This window comes from Athene cunicularia (genome assembly GCF_003259725.1).
Source record: "Athene cunicularia isolate RWA chromosome 4 unlocalized genomic scaffold, athCun1 chr4_part2, whole genome shotgun sequence".
Classification (NCBI taxonomy): Eukaryota; Metazoa; Chordata; class Aves; order Strigiformes; family Strigidae; genus Athene; species Athene cunicularia.
The window spans coordinates 7724197-7745551 of NW_020799099.1; the positions used below are offsets into that span (position 1 = coordinate 7724197).

Below are 21355 nucleotides of genomic sequence, written 5' to 3' on the forward strand. Positions count from 1 at the left end.
ACTGTCCCAGGCACCGCTTCAGCAAGAGACGCAGATGCTTTCGGGAGCGAATTCAACAACAAACATCCTCCAGCTACGAAAGCGATGAAACACGCACACATCCTCCGGGACTCTGCTTGGGCACAGCATCTGCTTTGAGATCTGCCCTGCAAAAGGAAGCAGGGCCTTGCCGAAAATATTTAACATCTTGAAACTTTTTTCTTTTTTAATTTCCCCTGTAAGCCAAAATGTTTTTGGCTCCATGCTGACTGGCATTGCCCTCATTGGTGAGGGGTGGGAAAGGCAAGCCACTCACCCGGCCCCAGCGTCCCCTTTGCCCGCAGTGACCTTTCCCCATGCGGCCAGGGGAACAATCCTTCCCTGTGACCACCAGGGCGCTTACAGGAAGGCCCGAGCTGCTGGCTGACACTGGGAGATTGCAAAACGGGACCAGGGACTGCCAGGCCAGTGCTGGCATACAATACCAGGGGTAAACCCTGGGGGTATGAACTGGCAGAGCTGGAAAATGTAGCACTCTCATTGTTTCCACTTTCCCAAGCCTTTCTCTCCCCATCCCCCTAACACCAAGGCTAAACTCGGGGAGGGGGGGAGGGATGCAGGATGCGAGCAGCTTCCTCCTACCCACCCCTGCATCCCAGCAGGCAGCAGGCTGAAAGCAACGGACAAGGCAGGGAACAGGTCAGCAGAGTCTGCAGAGAAAAACACAGTGCTAACTCCCCACATCAGACACACACAACTGAGCAGCAGAGGAACAGGAACAAGACAGGAGAAGGAGAGCCGTATCTCCCAGAGGATTGTACGGGGGGGGGGCAGGCAGCCAAGCAGCAGTGGCAGGGACTAGGGGATCTTGCCGCGAGAATGAAGACGGGCCAGCTGGGGCAGGGAGAGTAAAGGGCAGACAGAGCCGGCGCCAAAGCCGGCCAGCAGCACCCACAGCCCGGACAGGATGGGGAGGAGGAGCAAGCCTAGCATCCATTGGCCTCCTCAGGAGAGGCGGGGGGAAGCAGTAAGACGACTAGGAGAGGAAAGATGAGATAGCACTTGAGTCTGGCCAGGCAGCTTTAGAGGCTGAGACACAGGCTGGGAGGGAAGCCGGCAGTGAAGAGCAAAGAGATGGCTTTGGGAGGACAGCCGAAGCCAGGGTGAGGGTGCAGCACTCACCGTGGATTTGCTCCAGATTCTCAAAGCTTGGGGAAATTGAGAGGTGTCAGCCAGCAAGGGTCACTGCACTGCCTGAATGCTGCCAGGCAAGGCTGCTCTGTGCTCCCTGTCAGCACGAAAATGCTGTACACACTGGGGAAAGCACACTGCTAGAGCATCGGCCGTCCCACCGCCCCGGGAAGGAATGGGGATAACTGCACACAGCATGCACAGTGTACCTAAAAGCCTGAAGTTTGCCCTGGGATTGTGTCTGCAGCTGAGATCCAATTCCCAGGCCAGGCAGTGCCTGCACCAGGGAGACATTTCAACCCAGGAAGATGAGCAGGGTGCTGCAGATGCATGCCCTACACTGTTATCTGCCTCACTGCCATGCTCAGGCTAGAAACCAAGATGATGGTGGAGCTTAAAAAGCAAAGCTAAGAAATACCATTATCAGATGCCCAAAACGCTTCTTGTAAAACACAGGCAAGTCAACCATTAGCAGAGTCTGGACTTCATCTCTGCAGTCTCCATAATTAATAACTAGCTCAGGAGGGAATGGAGAATACAACCTAACTGATGGAGGCGGGAGGAAATCGCACAAGTACTTCAGGCCTTGGATGTAAGCCCAGAAGTGCAGGTATAGTCAAAAAATTAACTTAATGGAAGAACAAGCTCCTGCCTTAACCATCCTTTTCCCCTGCTGTGCTTGCACTCTGCACCATGTCCAACCCTTGAGGCTGGGAGTCTAACATGTGGGTCCCAACCACAAAGGCACTGATGGATTTTCAGTCACAGCTGCTTTTTTCTGGGCTGCTGGGTAACGCAGAGGCTACTGCACACACTTGCAAACCAAAGCAGCAAAAAGCAAGCCAGCGAGAAGCAAGAAGAACTGCTCTTCCACCAAGCTGGGCAGCACTGAAGGAACCAGGGCTCAGACCCACAGAAGCACATGGGTAAAAGGGGCCACAAGGGATCTGACACAACCCCTCTCCTGCAACATGAGTAAGAGATCTGAGCAGCCTGGTCTTGTCTGGGCAATGCTTGAAACCTCCATGGATGGAGTCACCTCCCCACCAGCTTTTTTTTCCTAATAACCAAGCCAAACTTCCCACGTTCCCCTATTACATCATCTGCCATGGCTGCCAAAAAGAGTTTGACCACATCATCTTCCTAATTGCCCTTCACATCGCTGTACCCATGATTAGATATGCCCCCAGCCACCTCTTGACCACTCCAAGCTGTTCCAGCTCCCCAGTCTCCTCCTGGGTCCTCTGTCCCCAGCTCTGATGAGCGCAGAAGCCTCAGCCAGACCCTCCTCAGCATCCCTACATCCCTCTTGAATGGCAGCAGGAGGCCCAAACTGGACAGTTTCCAGGTGTGACCTCCCCAGTGCTGAGCAGAGAGCCAACAGCTCTCCTTGCTCTGCTGGCCCTTGCTGGAGTGGCACAGGCTGCGTTCGCCTCATTAGGGAAGAGAGCAGCTACAGCTATGCGATACCCAGCACAACGGAGAAGCTGCCTTCCTGCCAAGAGTCCTGCTGTGTCCAGACAAGCCCTCTCTTCTGAGGAACTGCCATTCTTCCTTATCTGCTTTAAGGGGATGTGTCCAGAGAGCCTGTGCAGGACTGACAAGACAGACATGGTTAGGAACACACCTATGGAGCCAGAACAACAGACCCGAGAAGCAGCCCCTCTCTCCCCTGGGAGGAGATTGATCCCCAAACCACCTGGCCTTCTGCGTTACAACAAAATGCCGGCCCAGGGCTCTCAGCTGGCATGACACTGCCTTCTGCAAGCATCTCTAGAGCCAGAGTGGGCAGGGCTGTAGCAGTGCCAGCTACCTGAGGTGGCTGGGAACACTGTTTTCAGTCTGATCCCTCTCTTACTGATAACTTGGCAGCAGGCCTCAACAATCCAGCCATATCCCTGACTTTACCAGCACCGGAAAGCCAGTACCCAGCAGAATGGGGTCTGAACTCTCCTCTCCCTGATGTTAGTGGTTAGCCTTGATGGTCTTAACCAGTCAAGACTAAGCACTCAACTCTACTGGACATTCTCCCCCAGATGCAGTAGCTGCCAGAGGCCCCCAAGGCAGTAACACACAAAGGAATTTGGGCCTGGTACATTAGCAGCGACCGGAAAGCAAGCAACCAAGCTGGAAATAATGAGACGTCAGTACCAGAGTTGCTTCTAGTCGTCTGCAAATGCAAGCCCCTCCTCAGCAGCAGGTACCGGGAGCCCAGCTCTCCCTGGTGGCCCCGCACCGCCTGCCCATGCTCATCAGAAGTGACAGCCCTCGCTGGCTACATCCACGTGCAGGGTCTTTATACCATTTGTCAGGGCTCCTTTGCCTCTCTCTCCTCTGCTCTCTAAAAGCCTTGAATGATCATGATGAATTATAGATTAGCTCTGGTACACACTGCCTTATGTCAGTTTTCTCATTCAACCATACAAAATCCTGCTGTTTTCCATCCCCTTCCAGAATGATCATCGTAATCGAGGAGGAGGTGGAATAACTCTTCAGTTAGAGCAACTTTCAGGAGAGAAGCCAGTAGAGCTCTGTCTTTAGAGATGTGACACCCATGGGCTATTCAGCTTGTACTTTCAAAAAACAAGAGTGCTTTTATTTTGGGGGTGAGGAGGAACAGACAAAATAAAAGGTCTCATTCACATAGACACAAAGAAGTCCTAATGAGCTCCTCCTGAAGGGCCAGTGCAGCCCCCCATCCCCACAGGCATGTTTGCTGACATAACCTATGAGGTTACCTTTTCAGAAGCAAATCCTAGACCAGCAACACCCAGCTAGAGAGGAAAAGCTATCAGTGATGTGACCCTGCTTACCCCACCAGCTCCCTCCTTCCAGTTTCATCACAGTGAAACTGGCACAACTCTCTCCCAACAAGATGAACTAGTGTAATACTGAGCATCCAAGAGGCCTGAGTGCATGTCTCTGCTTGCAGACCTCGAGAACTGTGTTCTCTTGGGAATAGCTCTAGCAACCGCTGCAGATACTGTCCTCACAGCCACAGGCTCAAGATGTAATCGTGCAAGCAAAAGGATAATCTAAGACAGCTAAGATATAGCTCAGAGAGCTTTCATCACTGAGAAAGAGCATTTGTCTTTTCCCCAGAGCCCTGTCTGTATGTCCATCAGCATCACCAGGGGTGGGAGCTGGATGTCTCTCTGCTCCTGGCTGATAGGGCAGGGCAAGAAGAGAAGGATGCTGCATCAGAAGAACTGCTCATCAGTGCCTGCATTCCTCCACCACCCCAGAAGATTAGAAAGGCTCAAACGACAGCCCTGTCAGGACTGACACACCGAATCCCGGAGCTAAGGGAACATGCATCACCCGAGAAGCCTCAGGAGAGTGGAAACGGCCAGTCCTCACCTGGCTCGGACAGGTAAATACCGCATTGAGATGGGTTTGCCAAAGAGCCTTCCTGAAATGCATGAAACAAAGGTGCCTGCCATGGAATAGATGATCATTGTAGGTCCATTCCAACTGAAATCTATTCTATGTTCTGTCTTTGTCAAGGGCAGCCCGAGTCCCCTTATCCTCCTGGTTAGCGCAGATGCTTCCAGAGAATGAAAAGAAAAATGGAGTAAGAGGCCCACAGCCCCCTGGAGAGAGCATGATGCCTCTCAGCAGCCCTTGGCACTGCCAGACTGAGGGAAGAAGGATTTTGCCAAAGACAGTGAACTGAAAGCATGATGGTTTTGGCCACTGGGAGAACCATCTTGCCAGACACAAAATACATGAGAATACCTTGGAAGAAGAGGAATTAGGTTTAAGATTTTAACAGCTGTGAACTCTTATGCTGAACTTCATTGAAAAGCCTGATTTGGATATTATGCTGTGAAGAGACTGAAGTGGACTGGAGCGGTACTAAAATGGTTTCAACAAACAGACTCCCATTGATACAGTCTGAGACGTTTTCAAGTTGTACCATTTGATTTGTAAGAGGTCTTGGAAAAAAAAACGTAAGGAATGCTGAGAGCATCTTTGACAGAGAAACAAAACCCAACTCCTGAAACCCACACAAAAGAGAGGAGCTCATGCTTATTTTCTGAACTTGTTTTCTTCACGACTGCTTGTCGATATTCCATATCACCTCTAACAGGCCAGTGTGAGCATCCCTTCAGCTATTTTTGAGTCTGTACCCTAACAATCTGTAAAACTCATCATGCCCTCTCTGCTAGTACAGCAGAGAAGACTTTCTCCAGTGAGACAAAGCATCTAATCCAGTCTTTCCAACTGCACATCAACTGGATCGTTTTGTTTCTTTGAACATTGGAGCCTGACAATGCCAGCACAGCATGCAGAGCCAGCAGTCAGTCTTTCTTTCCTGCTCTCCTATTTTCTGACCTAACATATTTTTCATCTTTGAAAGTAGCTGGAGGCATTTTCTTTAGAATCCCCTATTATCTTAATTACTTGAGCAGAGAAACAAAACAGGTAGCCTACCTTATGGTCCACTTTGCAAGCTTTGGTTCATAGAGAAAAGGTAATGCTAGGTAAGATGACTGGGAAGTTACCCCATAAAACACCCCAAAGGTATGAAAGGAAACTCAGAGCTCACTAAGAGCTCTGCTTTTGTCTGAGTCCTACCACCCAAAAAATCACTGCTCAAAAATGCAGCAGATGGAAGGGAACCTTTTTTTTTTTTTGAGTGAAGATGACAGAAGAGAGGTGAATAGTTTTGCAAGTGTACCGTGGGTGCTTTAAAGCAGAGCTGTAACAGAAAACTAAAAAGCTCCAAGAGGAATTGCTTGTGCTGACCTAGAAGATAGAGGAAAGAAAAAGAGTTTCAAAACCAGCTGGAGCAGCATGCTTTTTTATACATATATATATATATATATTTAAAAAGCATAAAAAAATTAGAAGAAACCTCCCACAGGCATTTAGCAACTCTTTAAACAGGGCTGACATGTGCAATGCTGGAAGTATTGTCCATTTCTCAAAAGAGCCGTCTTTAAAGTCAGGAGGATAAATGCTACACATCCAGAAGTATATTTCTCCTCCTGCACTTCCCCAAGCAGACGTAACTTGTTCGGTGCGACGGCAACAAAGCCTTATTCTTCATCTGTTCATGTGTCCAGAGCCAATGGCCTCTGCTTCAACCCCTGATACATCAAGCAAGACAACAGCATGCACGTAATCTACTGTCAGTGGGATACTGCAGTCACCTGTTTTATCTTTGATCCTAACCCTACAAGAGCAGAGAAGAGCTCCTCTCCCACAGTGCCATGAAAACAGTATCAGCATTGATTGACTCTGGTTTAGTACATAAAAATAAGTTATCAAGAGGACATAATTTGGCCACATTCCATGTTGGTCTGTACTGCACAGAACATCAGGCATCTACAGGGAGCTTTCATTTAAGGTGGTTCCTCCCCCCTCCCCAACCAACAATGATAAAAAGATGTCAGCCCAGAACAACAGGTCACTGAGAAGATAAAAATATAAAAAAATATAAAGATTCCTTTACCTCTTTGAAAAGGAAAAATGCAGCAAGCATGAAAGATTTTGATTCTCTCATTCTTTAAGGAAGTAACACTGGAAACCAGCATTGTAAATTTATTACTTAAAAAAAAAAAAAAAGCTTCAGTATTACACTGCCATTTCATTTGCTCCTGTCCATAGAGAACTGTGCAACACCCGTGCAACCCCTACAGTGACAAGAAATTGCCGAGGGCAATTTCTGATTTGCATTAGGAAGCTCCAGCTCCATTGCCATCCTGCAGCCTCCTGGGAGTTCAGGAGAGGGTTTTTTCTGAGTTTGAGCCTCAGATATCACTGACGTTCAGTAAAGCTCAGTCCCATGGCAGGGAAGAAGCATACAAACCGTGGGTGTTTTTGACTGTGAAAGAAACTTGCCTGCAGTGATTTCAGGAAAAGGTTTTCCTGAAATAGGTAAAACAAATGCTGTATTCAATTGTACTAGAAAGCCCCTTGTAAGTAATTCCAGGTAAATACCCATTAAGCAATGTAAAAGCAGAGTTAAGCACTGAACAGGAACTCCTGCATTACATGCTGAGCACCACTTATCACTCTATGCCAAGAGACAACTAGTGAGAACCTCTTACTTAAAGACACATTTCCCATTAGCTAATTAAATTAACTCTAAATTTAGTAGTTCATACTTGCTCTTAAACTGACCTGTTTCATCTCGGCAGTTGCTGGGATGGGGGAAACACATCACATTACTATATACAGTCAGTCTTTCTGCGAGCAGACACTGAGCCCGAGTGGCAAAAAGCCTGTATAAAAATGCACGTTTACTCCAGAATTCAGCCCGTCACTGTTTGCCAGGAACGACATCGGAGTAATCTTTTAATACTCCAGCCAAGTGGTCATTGTGAGTCTTAAATCGACGTTTCTTCTGAGAAGCTGGTTTCTTCCTCCTCTGAATAGGAGCCTACAAGAAGAAATAAACAATAGTCAAAAGATCTGCCCTCCAGCTGCAACATCTGACCTGATGTGTGACCCTGTGCTAGTCATCACTTATAGGAAGAAGAGCCCTGCTTGAACCAGGGGTGGGCTGGCAGGGAAGGTGCTTGCTTGTTTTTTGCAAAAAGCAACAGCATTCAATTCAAATCCAGGCAGGCAGATGACCCTGGGGACAGAGCAGAGTCCGTAACTCATGCACAGTAGTAAAGCTGGCATTTGTAAGTGAAATTTCCAAATGCTCCCATATAGCTACAGAAGCAGGTACATGCCCCGTAATTCTATCCACAGTTATATGCTCCAAGACACATTTAGCTTATAAGGAATCCACGAGGAGTGCCTACATGAAGACAGGCATTAAAGCATCTAGTGTAGGGACTAGTAGAAACCAGGAACAAGTCCTGGGTAGAAAAGCTCTCAGGAAAGGACAGTCTGAAGCCAAGTGCAGAAGAGAAAATATATCGTATATCACATACAAATAAATGTTATAAAAAATAGTAATTGTTTGAAGCCAGGGAGAAAGCATCTTTGGAGAGCTTGCAGCCATTTTGCCCCCCCAGTAAAACACAAGCATATTGCACCCAGCTTGGAGAACACTGTGTGTGTGGTGAGAAGCACATTACACAGTTCCCATCAGGATTTCAAAACTATTTATCAGAAAATAAAAAGTTTGAAAAAAAAAAAAAAATCATTCTCCCCGAAAAAGTAACTGTTCTTCTATTCCTAATGCACAGCTTCATGCAGAAGCTTCCACTTCGGAGCTCACAGGGATTTCTGGCATTTGCCCTCTTCTTGATGCTGCTTGGATTACACTGGCTCAAACAAGTTATAAAAGCACTGACTGCTGGCTACAGCATTGTTTTCTGCAACTTCTTCAAATCGGTCACACTTCCCTGAGCTAGACAAAGCAGCTGTGCATAACCTCACCTACATGTTTTGCAATTAACACTGGGGGGTCAGGAAGGGGAAATCTAGAAAGGTCTGTAATTTGTATCTCTTACTATTTTCTTTGGTCCAGTTTCTTGCATGGAAGAAATACCCTGTCGTTTCAGATACTCTTCAATTTTCTCCTCATCCATAGAATCCACGGGAATGCTCCTCCACAGCTTCTGAAATTCTGAAACACCAAACAAACCCTTATTTTATATCTAAATGAACAAACCCTGGGAAAAGCCCCCAAACGAAGGGAAAGAAACAAGCTTGATTTCAAACTCTGCAGTATTCTAGCATGTTGGTCCATGACCATACAGATGCAGTGGTTGCTGCCAGCAGGCACCCAGTAAGCACAGCCTTTACCCACTCCAAATGCAGGAGGCACTTCTAAAAAACTCACACAACTGAAAAAACCCCAAACCCCAACCAACAAAACAATAACAAAACACCCCTAACATGTAATGGAAGAAGATGAGCTGATTCTCATCTGTGCTAACTTTGCTCCAGCATCCCAGCATCAGGAGCACCCACAGGCACACTGTGCTTTTAATGTTAATTTGCTACAGTCTCTTTTTGCCTAGCATCTCTACAGCTGTGTAGAATGTCAACGTGTTTTATAAGCCTCAGTTCAAAAGATCCTGGTGAAGGGTAGTACTTAACCATAAATGGAAACTTCATTTCCACATCTTCAGCTGCCATTGCCTTGGGAGACTTGTCATCTCATAGTCCAATTTACTGAAGGTTCAAGACATTTACTTCAGTGTGTTTAAGCTCGTTTATCACTGTAATATAATACATACTGTGCTGTACAGATAATAAATTACTAAAATTCCTCTGGTGTTAAAAAGAGGAGAGATACCTTAAAAGCCACAGCAGCGGGAAAAAAGACAGACAGTAAGTCTTAATTAGAGCAGCTGCCATCTGCCTGCACACTTTCTGCCTCATGTAAAATTTCACAGAGCCTCTGGAATGCCTTCTCCAGGCAGCGGCTGGTACAATCCTACCTCCCTTCATTCCCCAGGCAGTAAGTTAGATATATCCTGTCAGCAGGTTTGGCTAACAAACTATAAATAAAACAGGAGGCACACATAGCAACGCAAGACTAAATTTTTCCCTTTATTTCCAGATAAATTTAGTATACAGTTGTCAAAACAACCACAACTTCTGCATGCTTAAGAAGCTGTCCTATGCAGCAGGCAATGAAACACTCCAGTGACAGTCTGCCACAGATACACTGCCTCTAGACACGCTGAAACAAAATGGCACTGTACATAACAGACTGGGTTCCTACACTTGGACCAATTCCCTTCCTAATGCATCTTGTTTTTCTATGAACCTAGATGCTTTAAGTCTCAGGTTCTCCTTTTCTTCCCACTGCCAACAATAAGGGGCTGTCCAAGCTTTCCAGGAAAGGAAAGAAAGGAATTTCACCAGTAAAGAACAATAATGTTCATTTTTGGTAATGCAGTGTTTTTGAGGAGAATTAAACCCTGTCAAAACACCACTTTTGGTTATGTGGAGACAGCAGTCAGCTTGTTTCTCAGACTATACAGCACAGCGGGATCATTGAGACTGCAGTTTTTAGATAACTTAATGCAAGGACTGACACTGTAGTCAATACATTCTCCTTCTGCTCATCCATTTTGAGTGTGATTCCAGGCTTTCGGCATAGTTTGCAGTGCCTGCTATCACAGATCATCTCTCACCTAATCCTACTGCAGCAGATGGAGAAGGTTGTGTTATGATCAAAGCTGAACATGCAAGAGAGATTTCTCAGTGATGAGCACTCAAATTAAGGGTCCTATTGCATCCTCCAGACCAAGCAGGACACGCTCTTTCAATCTATTTCCTTTCTGTGTATGTCCCCTCCCGGTCCTGAACACCCAAGCTAGACTGAGATGGACAACAAGACCCTGTGGTGCTTGGAAAGATCCATCAGGCAGTGGGTAATGCAAATGCGGTATCGCACTTCACAAGGAACCATATTTCAAATCCCATGTTTCTGCACCTCACATGAGAAGTGGCAAGGCCACACATAAAGGCATGACTATTTAACAGATCCTGGTTAGAGACACTTTGAGGTTGTGTTGTGCTATACTGCCTTTGGCTTCACACAGACGACTCCCATGGGAGCTAAGAGATGCAGGTCAGCCCTCCAAGATGCACAACAGGCGCATGTACATGAGGAGACAGCAGATGAGAGACCTGATAACTCTGAACATTTACATGACAGTGTCCCTTTTATGTATAATGTTCTGCCACAAACACAGATGATGGGTCTCCTTATTAGAGTTCATGATATATAGACAAATATGCACCAATGGAAAAAAAAAAAAAAAGGCTGGCTGAGGATAGGTGCTTAAGGTTAAACTGGTCTACATTCTTCTGGGGAACAGAAGTGAAAAATTAAACACTAGAAAATAAATGGTCAGCTCTTCAAGGATCAACATGCACAGATCACAGTTAATATCTAACCACAGAGTTTTGCATTTCTTGTAAAGCAGCAGTTATACCATCATCACAGCTTCACATTCACCTTTTAAACTTGGCCAAGAAATATGAATGTAACAGTTACCAAGAATCAAAACAGTAAAGCTAAAATGGGCTTTACATACAGATAATTTAATCCACTAATTTGCCCCACCAGAGTCACTATACAGTATTCTGCAACTCCATTTAAAAATTCCTTCATAAATCAGGCTGCTTTCAATGCTATTGCTTTGACTGTGGCAACTGCAAATAAACCTTCTCAGGCTGAGGCTCCATGTAGGGCATTGAAATACCTCACATTGTCTAGGAACGGGTCGGGGGCGGGAGGGAGTCACAACAACACAGTGTATCCCCCTCCCAGCTCCAGAAATACTTGCTGTTAAAGGACTGGTTCAGGACTAAAAGCACAGGATAAAGGTGGAGAAACATAGAGAGTTGCCACCCTTCAGAAGCCTGTGCATACTAGCTGTTTGCATTTAGGGTGCCATCTAAAGGGAAAACGAGAATCACCTATCATCTCATCACAAAACCGACTTGGTGTAACACCGCACACTGAACTAAATGCAAGAACTGAAAAAAAGAGTGCAGCTGTCTGGCTGGCACTGAACCATTTCCACATAACCTGTCAGATTTATTCAGAAGTCTCCAGTGACTATGCCCCTATCAGCTAGTGAAAGTTTAGACCTTGGGAATATGCTATCTGAATTATTGCTACATCCTCTCTGAAATACGAGAGCCAATGGGAAAAGCTGGCAATAACTACAGCTCTCAAGAAACAACGCTCTGCATTTGTAGCTGTGGTATTTGTGCACATCAAAATTCATACCCTTGACCCAAGATAGAAAAAGATTTCTCCAGCTTCTTTGAGGAATTTGAAATACTGTCACCTCGGCCTTTGCTGTATGGCTCCAAGAAAAGGGGGTCAGCACTTGTTAAAAGCAGTAGTTCATGAGAGGGGTCAGGGCAGAGAAAATGGAACACAACGACTTGACTACTGTGCTCTATCACCTCTGGAGCAGCATCCACACCTATGGTTGGCCAGGCAGAAGGATCCAGTGGGATGGCCTGTCTCTGGGGTGGGGAGAAGGAGGAAGGAAAAATTCTGTGATGAGCTGATGTGTCTGAAGAGCAGACAACAGTGATAGAAAGCACTCTAGGAACGTTCTCTAGGAACGATGGTTTCAATACACCAGATCCATTTTTCACAATGCCTTATTTTGCTCTGTGGACAAGGCACAGAGAGTTCGGTACTGGTGTGAGCAGCAGTAAGGGGATTGTTGGAGCAGAAAGCTCACCACATGCTGGCCTGCTTCAGCCAGGCACAGAGAACCAGTTCAGATGCACACATTCCTGCAGCGCCATGTAGCCATTATGATTACATAGCACATTCAACTTTCCTCCTCCATGTCCCATCAACCACTAGGTGATCTCTACACCATCAGAACACAGTGAAGGTGAAAGACTCTATCAGAGCCACTAAACTATTTGATAGATCAGCCAGAACAAGTGTATAATAGCTACGGAAGGAAAAAAAAACTGTCCAGTAGTCAAGACAGTAAGGCTTCGCCTGGCTACAGCAGGCTGCATTCAGCAAAGCTGACAATTTCTCCTACTGCTTCGGCTGCTATGACAAGACAGAACCCAGAAAAAAGTCCCCTGGGGAGAAATTTCCAAAGATTTTCTGGCCAAAGCACAGGTGCTGTGAACTCTCAAGGCAACATGCGCATTTTCAGCAGAGCTTTTAAGTCTTGATGCCAGTGCAGATCTTCCCCAGAAGCGGCAGAATGTTGTAAACCCAGTACCTGAGGCAGGTGCTTGGTCTCTTGCCTGGACTATGAACAAATCTCATATGCAATATCATGACTAAAATATTCTGACTCAGAAACTTGAACAGAATCAACACTACTCACAGGCTACTCCCTTGCTTCTCCAGATAGCTAACTTCTGGTCTTTCAAGTAATGAGAGGAAGGAGTGGGACCATGGGCTGATTGAAAGGCCAGTTTAGATGTTTGCTGAAGTCTCCAGCATCACGATGTCTGCATACACAGAGTTAAAGCAATGAGCTTTGACCAGCAATAACCTACACACAGCAAAGCAGAGGGCAGCATTAACAAAGATTTTGCAAACACCTTCTCTCTCCAAAATACCCAAGGGGTGAGGATGCACAGTTACCTCAACTTTACTGCATCATGAGGTGCCTCATACACAAAACCAATTTGCACTGACATTCCCCGAGTGATTACACTAACATGCTCTCCTTCTATAAATGCTTACATTTGCGGAACAAAGTCATGGATAAATGGTTGCATGGTGACTTCAGTGCAGCTCATCCTGCACTTCTAACTGCCTCACCTGCTCTTGCAAAAAGGTTGAGATGGCTTCTGGAGATAAACTGCTACATCACACTGGTAATAAAACCTGCCACAGATTAAAAGCAGTTTAAAAATCTTCATTGAGCTGAGCACAGGACAACAACAGACAATAACAGGGCAGAAGGGAAGAAACAACCAAGTAGTGGGGAAGATGGAGTTCTGCTTCCTAATAGTCCCAGGGAACATAGTACTAGATTTATACCAGAAAGAAAAGGTGCTTGATATTAAGTCTGTATTGCCCCCTGAACCACCCTGGAATCCAAAGCCAGAGCCATGAGTCACGCTGATCCCAAGCAATTTTTATACTGTTAAATTTAAGAGGCTTTGGCCATTCTTTAAATCTCTTCAAAGGTACTTAGGAAGAACATTAAAAACATGTATATTTAAGCATCTGAACTTTTTAGGCATTAGAATACTTCCTATATTGCATTCAGATGTGAAAGATAGCATCTCCAACAGTTAAGCAATCAGACCAGCCTTTCAGCATTCAGCCGCAGAGGGTGAAAGCTTGGTTCACATGCAAAGTGCTTAGCCCCAGCACAAAAAAGCAGTGCTTTCCTTGGCTGAAGCACCTGAAATCTAGCCCGGCTTTTATAAACGCTTTCAGCTACACACTACTGACAGAAGATTAATTAGTCAGGAAGTCAAGAAGGAACACATGCAATCTGAACCTTCCTTGGCTAATCACATAAAAGGAAGAACAAAAGCTGCTCCTTACTGCGAAAACCTTCTCCAGTACCCTTGAGATCACGATATATAGGTACCGCATCACTGCTGCAGTACCTTGGGATTTATTTTCAAAAGGGTAGAAACAAAAGCTTGTTCAGCCATCAAAACAACTGCAGCAAGGGCAGAGGTAGGCACTGCCAGAAAGCAGTTCCTCACACTACTTTAGACGGCAAGCTCCAAATTGCCCTGGCAGTTCCTCTTTCTTTACTAACTACTGATGGCGCTCAGAAAGTGATGGGAGAGGACACCTAACTTTCAGAAGATGTTACTCCCAACCAACATATATTTGAAACTGGAGAGTGTCATACGGCAGAATCACGTGCTAAGGAGCACAGAACTCTTATTTCTAAGGATAAACATTAAACTAGAAACATATTTTGAACTGTCATCAGCTGCTAGATCAAAGAGTCTGACAACACTTCAAGGCTTATTTTGCAGTCTTCTAAAAACTTCCTTTTAACGTTGCTGGAGATAATGAGCTGAAATAGCACTGCTAACGCAGAAACGTGTCATAACTCATCCTGTATGCAGACAATTCTGCCAATGACTCCCTAAGAGACATGCTTCTGGTGCTCTGGAAAGAATTGTAAAGCAAAACTGCTCAGGAAGGATAGGTTTTCTTCATCACAAGATAACATGGTTGGAAAAAGGACCTGTTCCAGCTGCAATAAGTAAGTGAAACCACTCAGGGATGTTTTAAGAGTTGTGGCATATGCAGGCAGATCATAAAATGCACAAAAGAGAAAGTATTCTTATGCCCTCTCAGAACAAAGCATTATCAACCGTACCAAAAGAAAAACCAAGACCAGCAGGAAAAAAAAAAAAATAAAAAAATCACTGTTTGATCAGATAGGAACATGCTGCCACCTGCGGATGAAAGCAAGAAAAGCCACCTTGAACTACAAACACACTGCACACTAAGCAATCCCTCCTTTAGACACCGCAGGCCTAAATCTCTGCCTTCATCATGAGATTGAGTCAAACGGCTTAAACGTTTTATTTCAAGGGGTTTTAGACTGGCGCTTTTTTTTTTTTTTTTTTTAACCCCTTCCCTCCTTTCATAGCAATAGCCTGCCCTACTTCCTATTAAACACAGAGCAGTTCTGGGTGTGCTAAAACATTATGTATTATATATGAACACCTTGGATTTATACTGACTACATGATGAAGAGTTGGCAGATGTCTCTTGCTACATCTTAATAAAATGGGCTCTTTTATTAAATGTCACAGTTAATCCTGGGGTTATTACAAACTAAGAGCAACAGGTAGAGATCTTCCCCTGATACCTCTTTTAGGATGGTTGGGTGACAGTTATCTGGAAAAAAATGTGCAAGAAGAAATGATCAGCAATCATGACTGTAATACAAACAGTAGGTGCTAAAAAACTTAAAAAGCTTTGTCTTAACAGTTACTGCAACAGCACTGATTTCTAAATGTTTTAGCCACAGGCATTTGGGACGTTAGAAATTCCCCAGTGAATGCAGACTAAAGGCTTATTATTCTGCATTTTACATATAGTTCTGACTGCCACTACCAAGAAATGACAGAAAATATGGTTTAAAAAGAGATTCACTTCAATATTTTGAAACAATTTTTGTATTTTTAAATGCTGTAGATGTCACATCTACTTAATTATCTCTGTGGAAGAAAGCTATTATTACTGAGTACAAGCGTGATACATAACAAATAAGTTAATGATACACATTTCCAGTAGCTTAATTCTATCGAAAATAAAGAGTCTCTCTGAGCTAGTCAAAGAAAAAAAGGGCTTTATGCTTTGTCCTATGGTCCTGTAAGTAGAGCAGTTCCAAGTTTCTATCAAAACTCTTTCCTTTTTTTTAACCATAATGTGATATGGTAAGATGGCTTTATGTGGCATGTTACAAGAACAATTATGTTAACAACAGAAAGTGTTCAGTGTGTTGAGTCATTTAAAATAAGATCTTTTGACACAGATTGCCTTCTCCTTTCTCTACTTACAGGCATCTGATGCTGGTATAAATGTCATTACTGGAACACACCCCAGTTTGCGTAATTAATTCTGTGGATAAACAGCCACATTGCACCAGAGGATTTTACCACTACCTGTTAGACAGAAAACACATACTGAACTTTTGAAGTCCCAAATCCTCTCCAGCTCTAGGCAACAGCACTACCCCACAACTGCGCTGCTCTCCTCCCAGTTGTAAACTACCCCTTCTCAGGACTTCTGCTCATATCTCTTCCCTTTTTGCTTCCTCCTTCTATTCCATTTGTGGCTTCTTGTGTATACACCAATAAAAGGCACATGACTAATAAACTGTAAAAAAAACACCCAACAAACTTGCACCCAGAAGCCATTCTTTTAGGGTTTTTTTGTATGCAAAATGTTAGATGCCATCTTAGTCACAGTCAACTGATTTTTAGTCTGTACTACTACACTTGAGAATTGTTGGATTCCTGGTGACACGGTCCAGTGTATCTACTATAAAACAGAGGATGTTACCCCTGAACTCACTTATTAGTCTTCTTAGCCTCATGTTGATGTCAACCATTCTCCCCACATCTCGATATACCTAATATTTCATTATCACCTTAAAAGACTCCTATACCTTAAGACTGCTTATATATATATGTGCTTAAGATGAATTCAAATCAACTATCACGGCAAGATATATAAACAAACACCTACCTTCATCCACCGTAAACTGACAGCTCTTGTCATTGTAGAAGAGAATTTTCTTCTTATCAGGGCGATTAACAAAGATGATCTGGTCCCCTAAAGCCTTGAAAACAAATGCAAAAGAACACCTCAAAATCACTTCACTTCCAACAATAAGGATTCCAGCTTAAACAACAGACCCAGATCTTGTGCTACAAAAAGCACTAGAGAAGCAGCAAAGTAACTGGCTATGAAAAGCATCCAAAGTGGACACTGACAACAAGTAATAAATCACAGATGAGATATAGTAGAGGACTGAGATCAAGGTATAAAAGCAGAACTAAACGCCTACAGATGGAATGTGAGAGATCAAGAGTGTTTTGTGAGAAAGAGCTTTGACAGCTGTGCCAGGCGAAAGCAGAAAATAACGGATGAAATACAGAAAAAGCTACAACATTATCTTCTGAAACAGTTGTTTAACTCACGAGAAAACTCTCCCTTAGCCTCTGTGTCCCCTTTAAGAAGCTAACCGGAATGGGTTCACTGAACCACAGACACGTGCTACTCACCTTTATAGCTTTCTGTGCATTGGGTAGCCCTTCCTCAATATCTTCTAAAAGGATACCTCCCAGCCCTCGTTGGTCATGCTTGTCCAAGAGTCTGAGCAGAGCCTTTTTATCTTTCAAGTTGTACTTGGGTTTGAAAGCATACTTCCCATCTACAACTTCTATTTTCGGATTGTTGACTAGAGCCTGTAATAGGGACATAAATTTTAAACCTTTAAAAAGAGCATATGCTAATACTTTTTTTCCTAGTGCGCTCGAAAGCAGCTAGAGCATATCAGCCACACATTACAGCTGCCCATTTGGAGGTTTGAGTCTGAAATGGATTTTAAATCCTTGGATCCTAGATCTACCCGCCTAGGCATAATTCACCACAACATAAAGCAGAAAGCACCAAAGAAGGCTTAACATCATTCACTTAATGCCTTTGGGCTCGAAGGTCCATGTAACCTCTTATGGCAGAAAGCCGCATGTGTTCCTTTTTGAGAAAGGAATGAAAATAAAAAGAAGAGGAAACACAAAAAAGTGTGCTTTGGCTGAATATAAAGTGCAAACGCACAACTCAGCATATCAGGCTCAGGTCATATGGATGTTACGAACGTGAAAGGCATTAACCTGGGATGAATAAAACAGGAGTCAGTCTACCCCAACTGCTGTCAGTTGGCACCAGCAGCTGTAGAAGAAATTGAGAAGAGCAGACCTCCCTACACAGTAGGATTTTACTGATGATGCCAGCTTCAGAGTGAGGCTGGCCAGAAGTTCATGGACAACTGAAACGATTTAAGATATGCTCCAAATCAGTTCCGCTGTGCAGCCAGTATCACAATGGATGTTCACCTGTAACAGAGGGCAACTCTACTTAGTTTCTTCTGCAGATGCCAGCCTGACCCTGAAAGGAGAAAGAGAAGAGACACAGAAAGAAGAAAGGAGGGAGAAAAATCCTGTAACAGAGAAGGCAACTAACTTTGGTGCTGCAGGGTATTGTTCATCTTTTCTCATCCAGCAACAATTCAGTGATAATTTTATACACATTTCTTGGGAGGACCTTTTTCATTCCATCTCGATATTCTGATTCATTATGGAAACAACCTGGAGCTACTTTTCAAAAGGACTTCAGCAAAGTTAAACTTCCATCACAACCAACACTGCCGGATTAGAAGTTTCCATACCCCAGAATATTAGTACTGGTATAGCAAAGGAACGTGACTGGCTGTATTACTTAAAACCATCCTAGTTTTACTATGCAGAGATTTTTTTTCCCATGTCTCAACAGCCTTTACCATCCTGTTACGAGGATTTTAAATAAGATATGAGTGAAACCAGGTATGCCAATCAAATATAAATACTGAAAACAGATTTTGTTGATTTATTAATCTTGAAATTCCATTAAGACATTCAGATCAATTAAGCATGAAGATGAGTATGGCGGCAAGTTATGGTGAATCTGTAACAATGAAACCTAGCATCTAGATTTAGACTAATGAACTCCAGCAGTGGAATTTGCAAATCTATTACCCCACAATTTCAGACATAAATTTTACATCAGAATTCTTTATTTCAGTAAGTAACAAAGAACTGTAAGCCTATGAATTTTGTGCCGTACTCCTTTGGTTTATTTAGTTTAACATCCTCGATACTGGATGAACTCTCTGCTTGAAATTTTTTAAAAAATAAATTCCCTAAGAAAAACATCTTGTTTATATAGAATTAGTAATGAAATAACTATTTTTAACTAATAACTAAATACACAATAACTAATAACTAACTAATAACATAAAACATACCCTCTGTGTAACAATTCTAACAAGTCCTTAAAAATGTCAGAATGGCTTTCATTTCACAGTTACCTCAACAGCAGGATGTACAAAACAGACATGTGAATCAATGTAGTTTCTTAATGGGAGGATTATATATTTATAGAGCTTGTAATTAAATAAACATGTATAACTCAGGTTTATCATAATCCTTTATCTCTAATTAAAATCTAGACCTATGTTTTCTTTACCTCACTCATTAACCATTGTTTCTGTTTGAGTCCAATATCTAAATGCTGTGTTTCATCCAAAATCTCTTCTAGGGTTAATGGATGTGTATCACCACGCTGATGTCGAGTCTGGGAAAGTAAATAGGATCTATTAGAGTTCTGAACTTTATTCAACAATTCAATTACCATAAAGTAACTAAAACTGATATAATGTGATGACAAAACAACTTTTGCAAAACAGGACAGACATAGTACACATAGCATATGAGTTTCGATTTAGGGGTTTTGAGAATATGAAGAAAAAAATTATTACCAGCCAGTACTGATGTCAAAGTCATCCATCAAGCACCAAATTACACATTTTGATAAATAGCTCATGAAGCCTAAAAGCTGACAGCATCTTGCAATTCCCATATCTACTGCAAATAAAAACCACTGCCCTGGTTTTAAAGTGACCTGGAATAATTAGGATTTCAGTAATGGAACAATATGCTGACTGTTTTGCTTAGTAAAGCATTTTGAATTTAACAAGCATTTTCTTGCTGGTGGAGGGGAACCTCAATCCATCCCACCAGCTTGACACCAGTGCCAGCAATAGATGCCCAGAGCCTGGAAAGGGATCACAGCTCAGGAGGAGATCACTTAAAGAGCAGCACAAAGGAATTCCAGGCAGTAAGTCAGCTTCATAGAGGCCCAACTTAAATGCCTCTAAGCAAACACACGTAGCATGGGGAATAAACAAGAGGAGCCAGAGACGTCCACACACCTGCAGGGCTACGATCTTATTGGCATCATGGAGATGTGGTGGGATGTCTCCTATGACTGGAGTGTTGAAATGGAAGGATACAGGGTCTTTAGGAATGACAAGCAGGGGAGATGAGGAGGGGTGGGGCGGTCAACCTATATGTCACTGACCAGCTAGAGTGCATGGAGCTCTGTCTGGGGATGGGTGAAGAGCCAACCAAGAGTTTATGGGTCAGGATTAAAGGGAGGGCAGGGACAGGAAGTGTTATAATGGGGGTCTGCTACAGAACAACCAACCAGAAGGACCCATCAGATGAGGCCCGCTATACACAGATAGGAGCAGCCTCACATTCACAAGCCCTGGTCCTCACGGCAGACTTCAACCATCCTTATATCTATTGGAGGGACAACACAGCAGCACATAAGCTATCCAGGAGGTGTCTCGGATGCATTGATGGTAAATTCCTTCTCTGAGTGATAGAGGAGCCAACGAGGAGAGGTGCTAGGCTGGATCTTGCTCTCACCAACAAGGAAGGGCTGGTGGGGAGTGTAAAGCTCAAGGGGAGCCTTGGCTGCAGTGACCATGAAATGGTAGTTCAAGAGTTCAAGATCCTTCGGGCAGCGAGGAGGGTGCACAGCAAGCTCGCTACCCTGGACTTCAGGAGAGCAGACCATGGCCTCTTCAGGGATCTGCTTGGCAGAGTAGCATGGGATAAAGCCCTGGAGAGAAGAGGGGCCCAAGAAAGCTGGTTAATATTCAAGGATCATCTCCTCCAAACTCAGGAGCAATGCATCCCAACAAAGAGGAAGTCAGGTAAGAATGCCAGGAGGCCTGGATGGATGAACAAGAACCTCCTGGACAAAGTCAGACATAAAAAGGAAGCCTGCAGAGGGTGGAAGAAACGGTAGGTAGCCTGGGAGGAATACAGAGAAACTGTTCAAGTACTCGGGGATCAAGTTAGGAAGGCCAAAGCCCTGATAGAATTAAATCTGGTGAGGAACATCAAGGGCAATGAGAAAAGCTTCTATAGCTATGTCAGTGCTAAAAGGAACACTAGCAAAAATGTGGGCCCTCTCCAAAAAGAAACAGGAGACTTGGTTATCTGGAATATGGAGAAGGCTGAGGTACTCAATGACATTTTTGCTCAAATCTTCACTGGCAAGGGCTCTAGACACACTGCCCAAGACACAGAAGGCAAAGGCAGGTACTAGGAGAATGAGGAACTGCCCACTGTAGGAGAAGATCAGGTTTAAGACCATCTAAGGAACCTGATGAGATGCATCCGTGGGTCTTGAGGTAAGTGGTGG

General features: G+C 44.0%; 1 protein-coding gene across 3 annotated transcripts in view; it reads right to left on the reverse strand.

Moving 5' to 3' along the window:
• Positions 1-2773: 2773 nt before the first annotated feature.
• The window catches only part of GTF2E2 (general transcription factor IIE subunit 2), a 36540-nt gene continuing 17958 nt past the window's right edge, over positions 2774-21355 (reverse strand). For 2 of the 3 annotated variants that reach the window (XM_026847450.1, XM_026847449.1), the window contains exons 4-8: positions 19325-19432; positions 17326-17508; positions 16787-16880; positions 8592-8707; positions 6682-7561 (exon numbers count right to left, since the gene is read on the reverse strand). In XM_026847450.1, the coding sequence (XP_026703251.1) occupies positions 7442-7561; positions 8592-8707; positions 16787-16880; positions 17326-17508; positions 19325-19432 (621 nt within the window). In that variant the 3' untranslated portion in view covers positions 6682-7441. Of the gene's footprint in view, positions 5923-6681; positions 7562-8591; positions 8708-16786; positions 16881-17325; positions 17509-19324; positions 19433-21355 lie in introns of those variants that run through there. The other variant, XR_003398275.1, reaches the window with a different exon arrangement.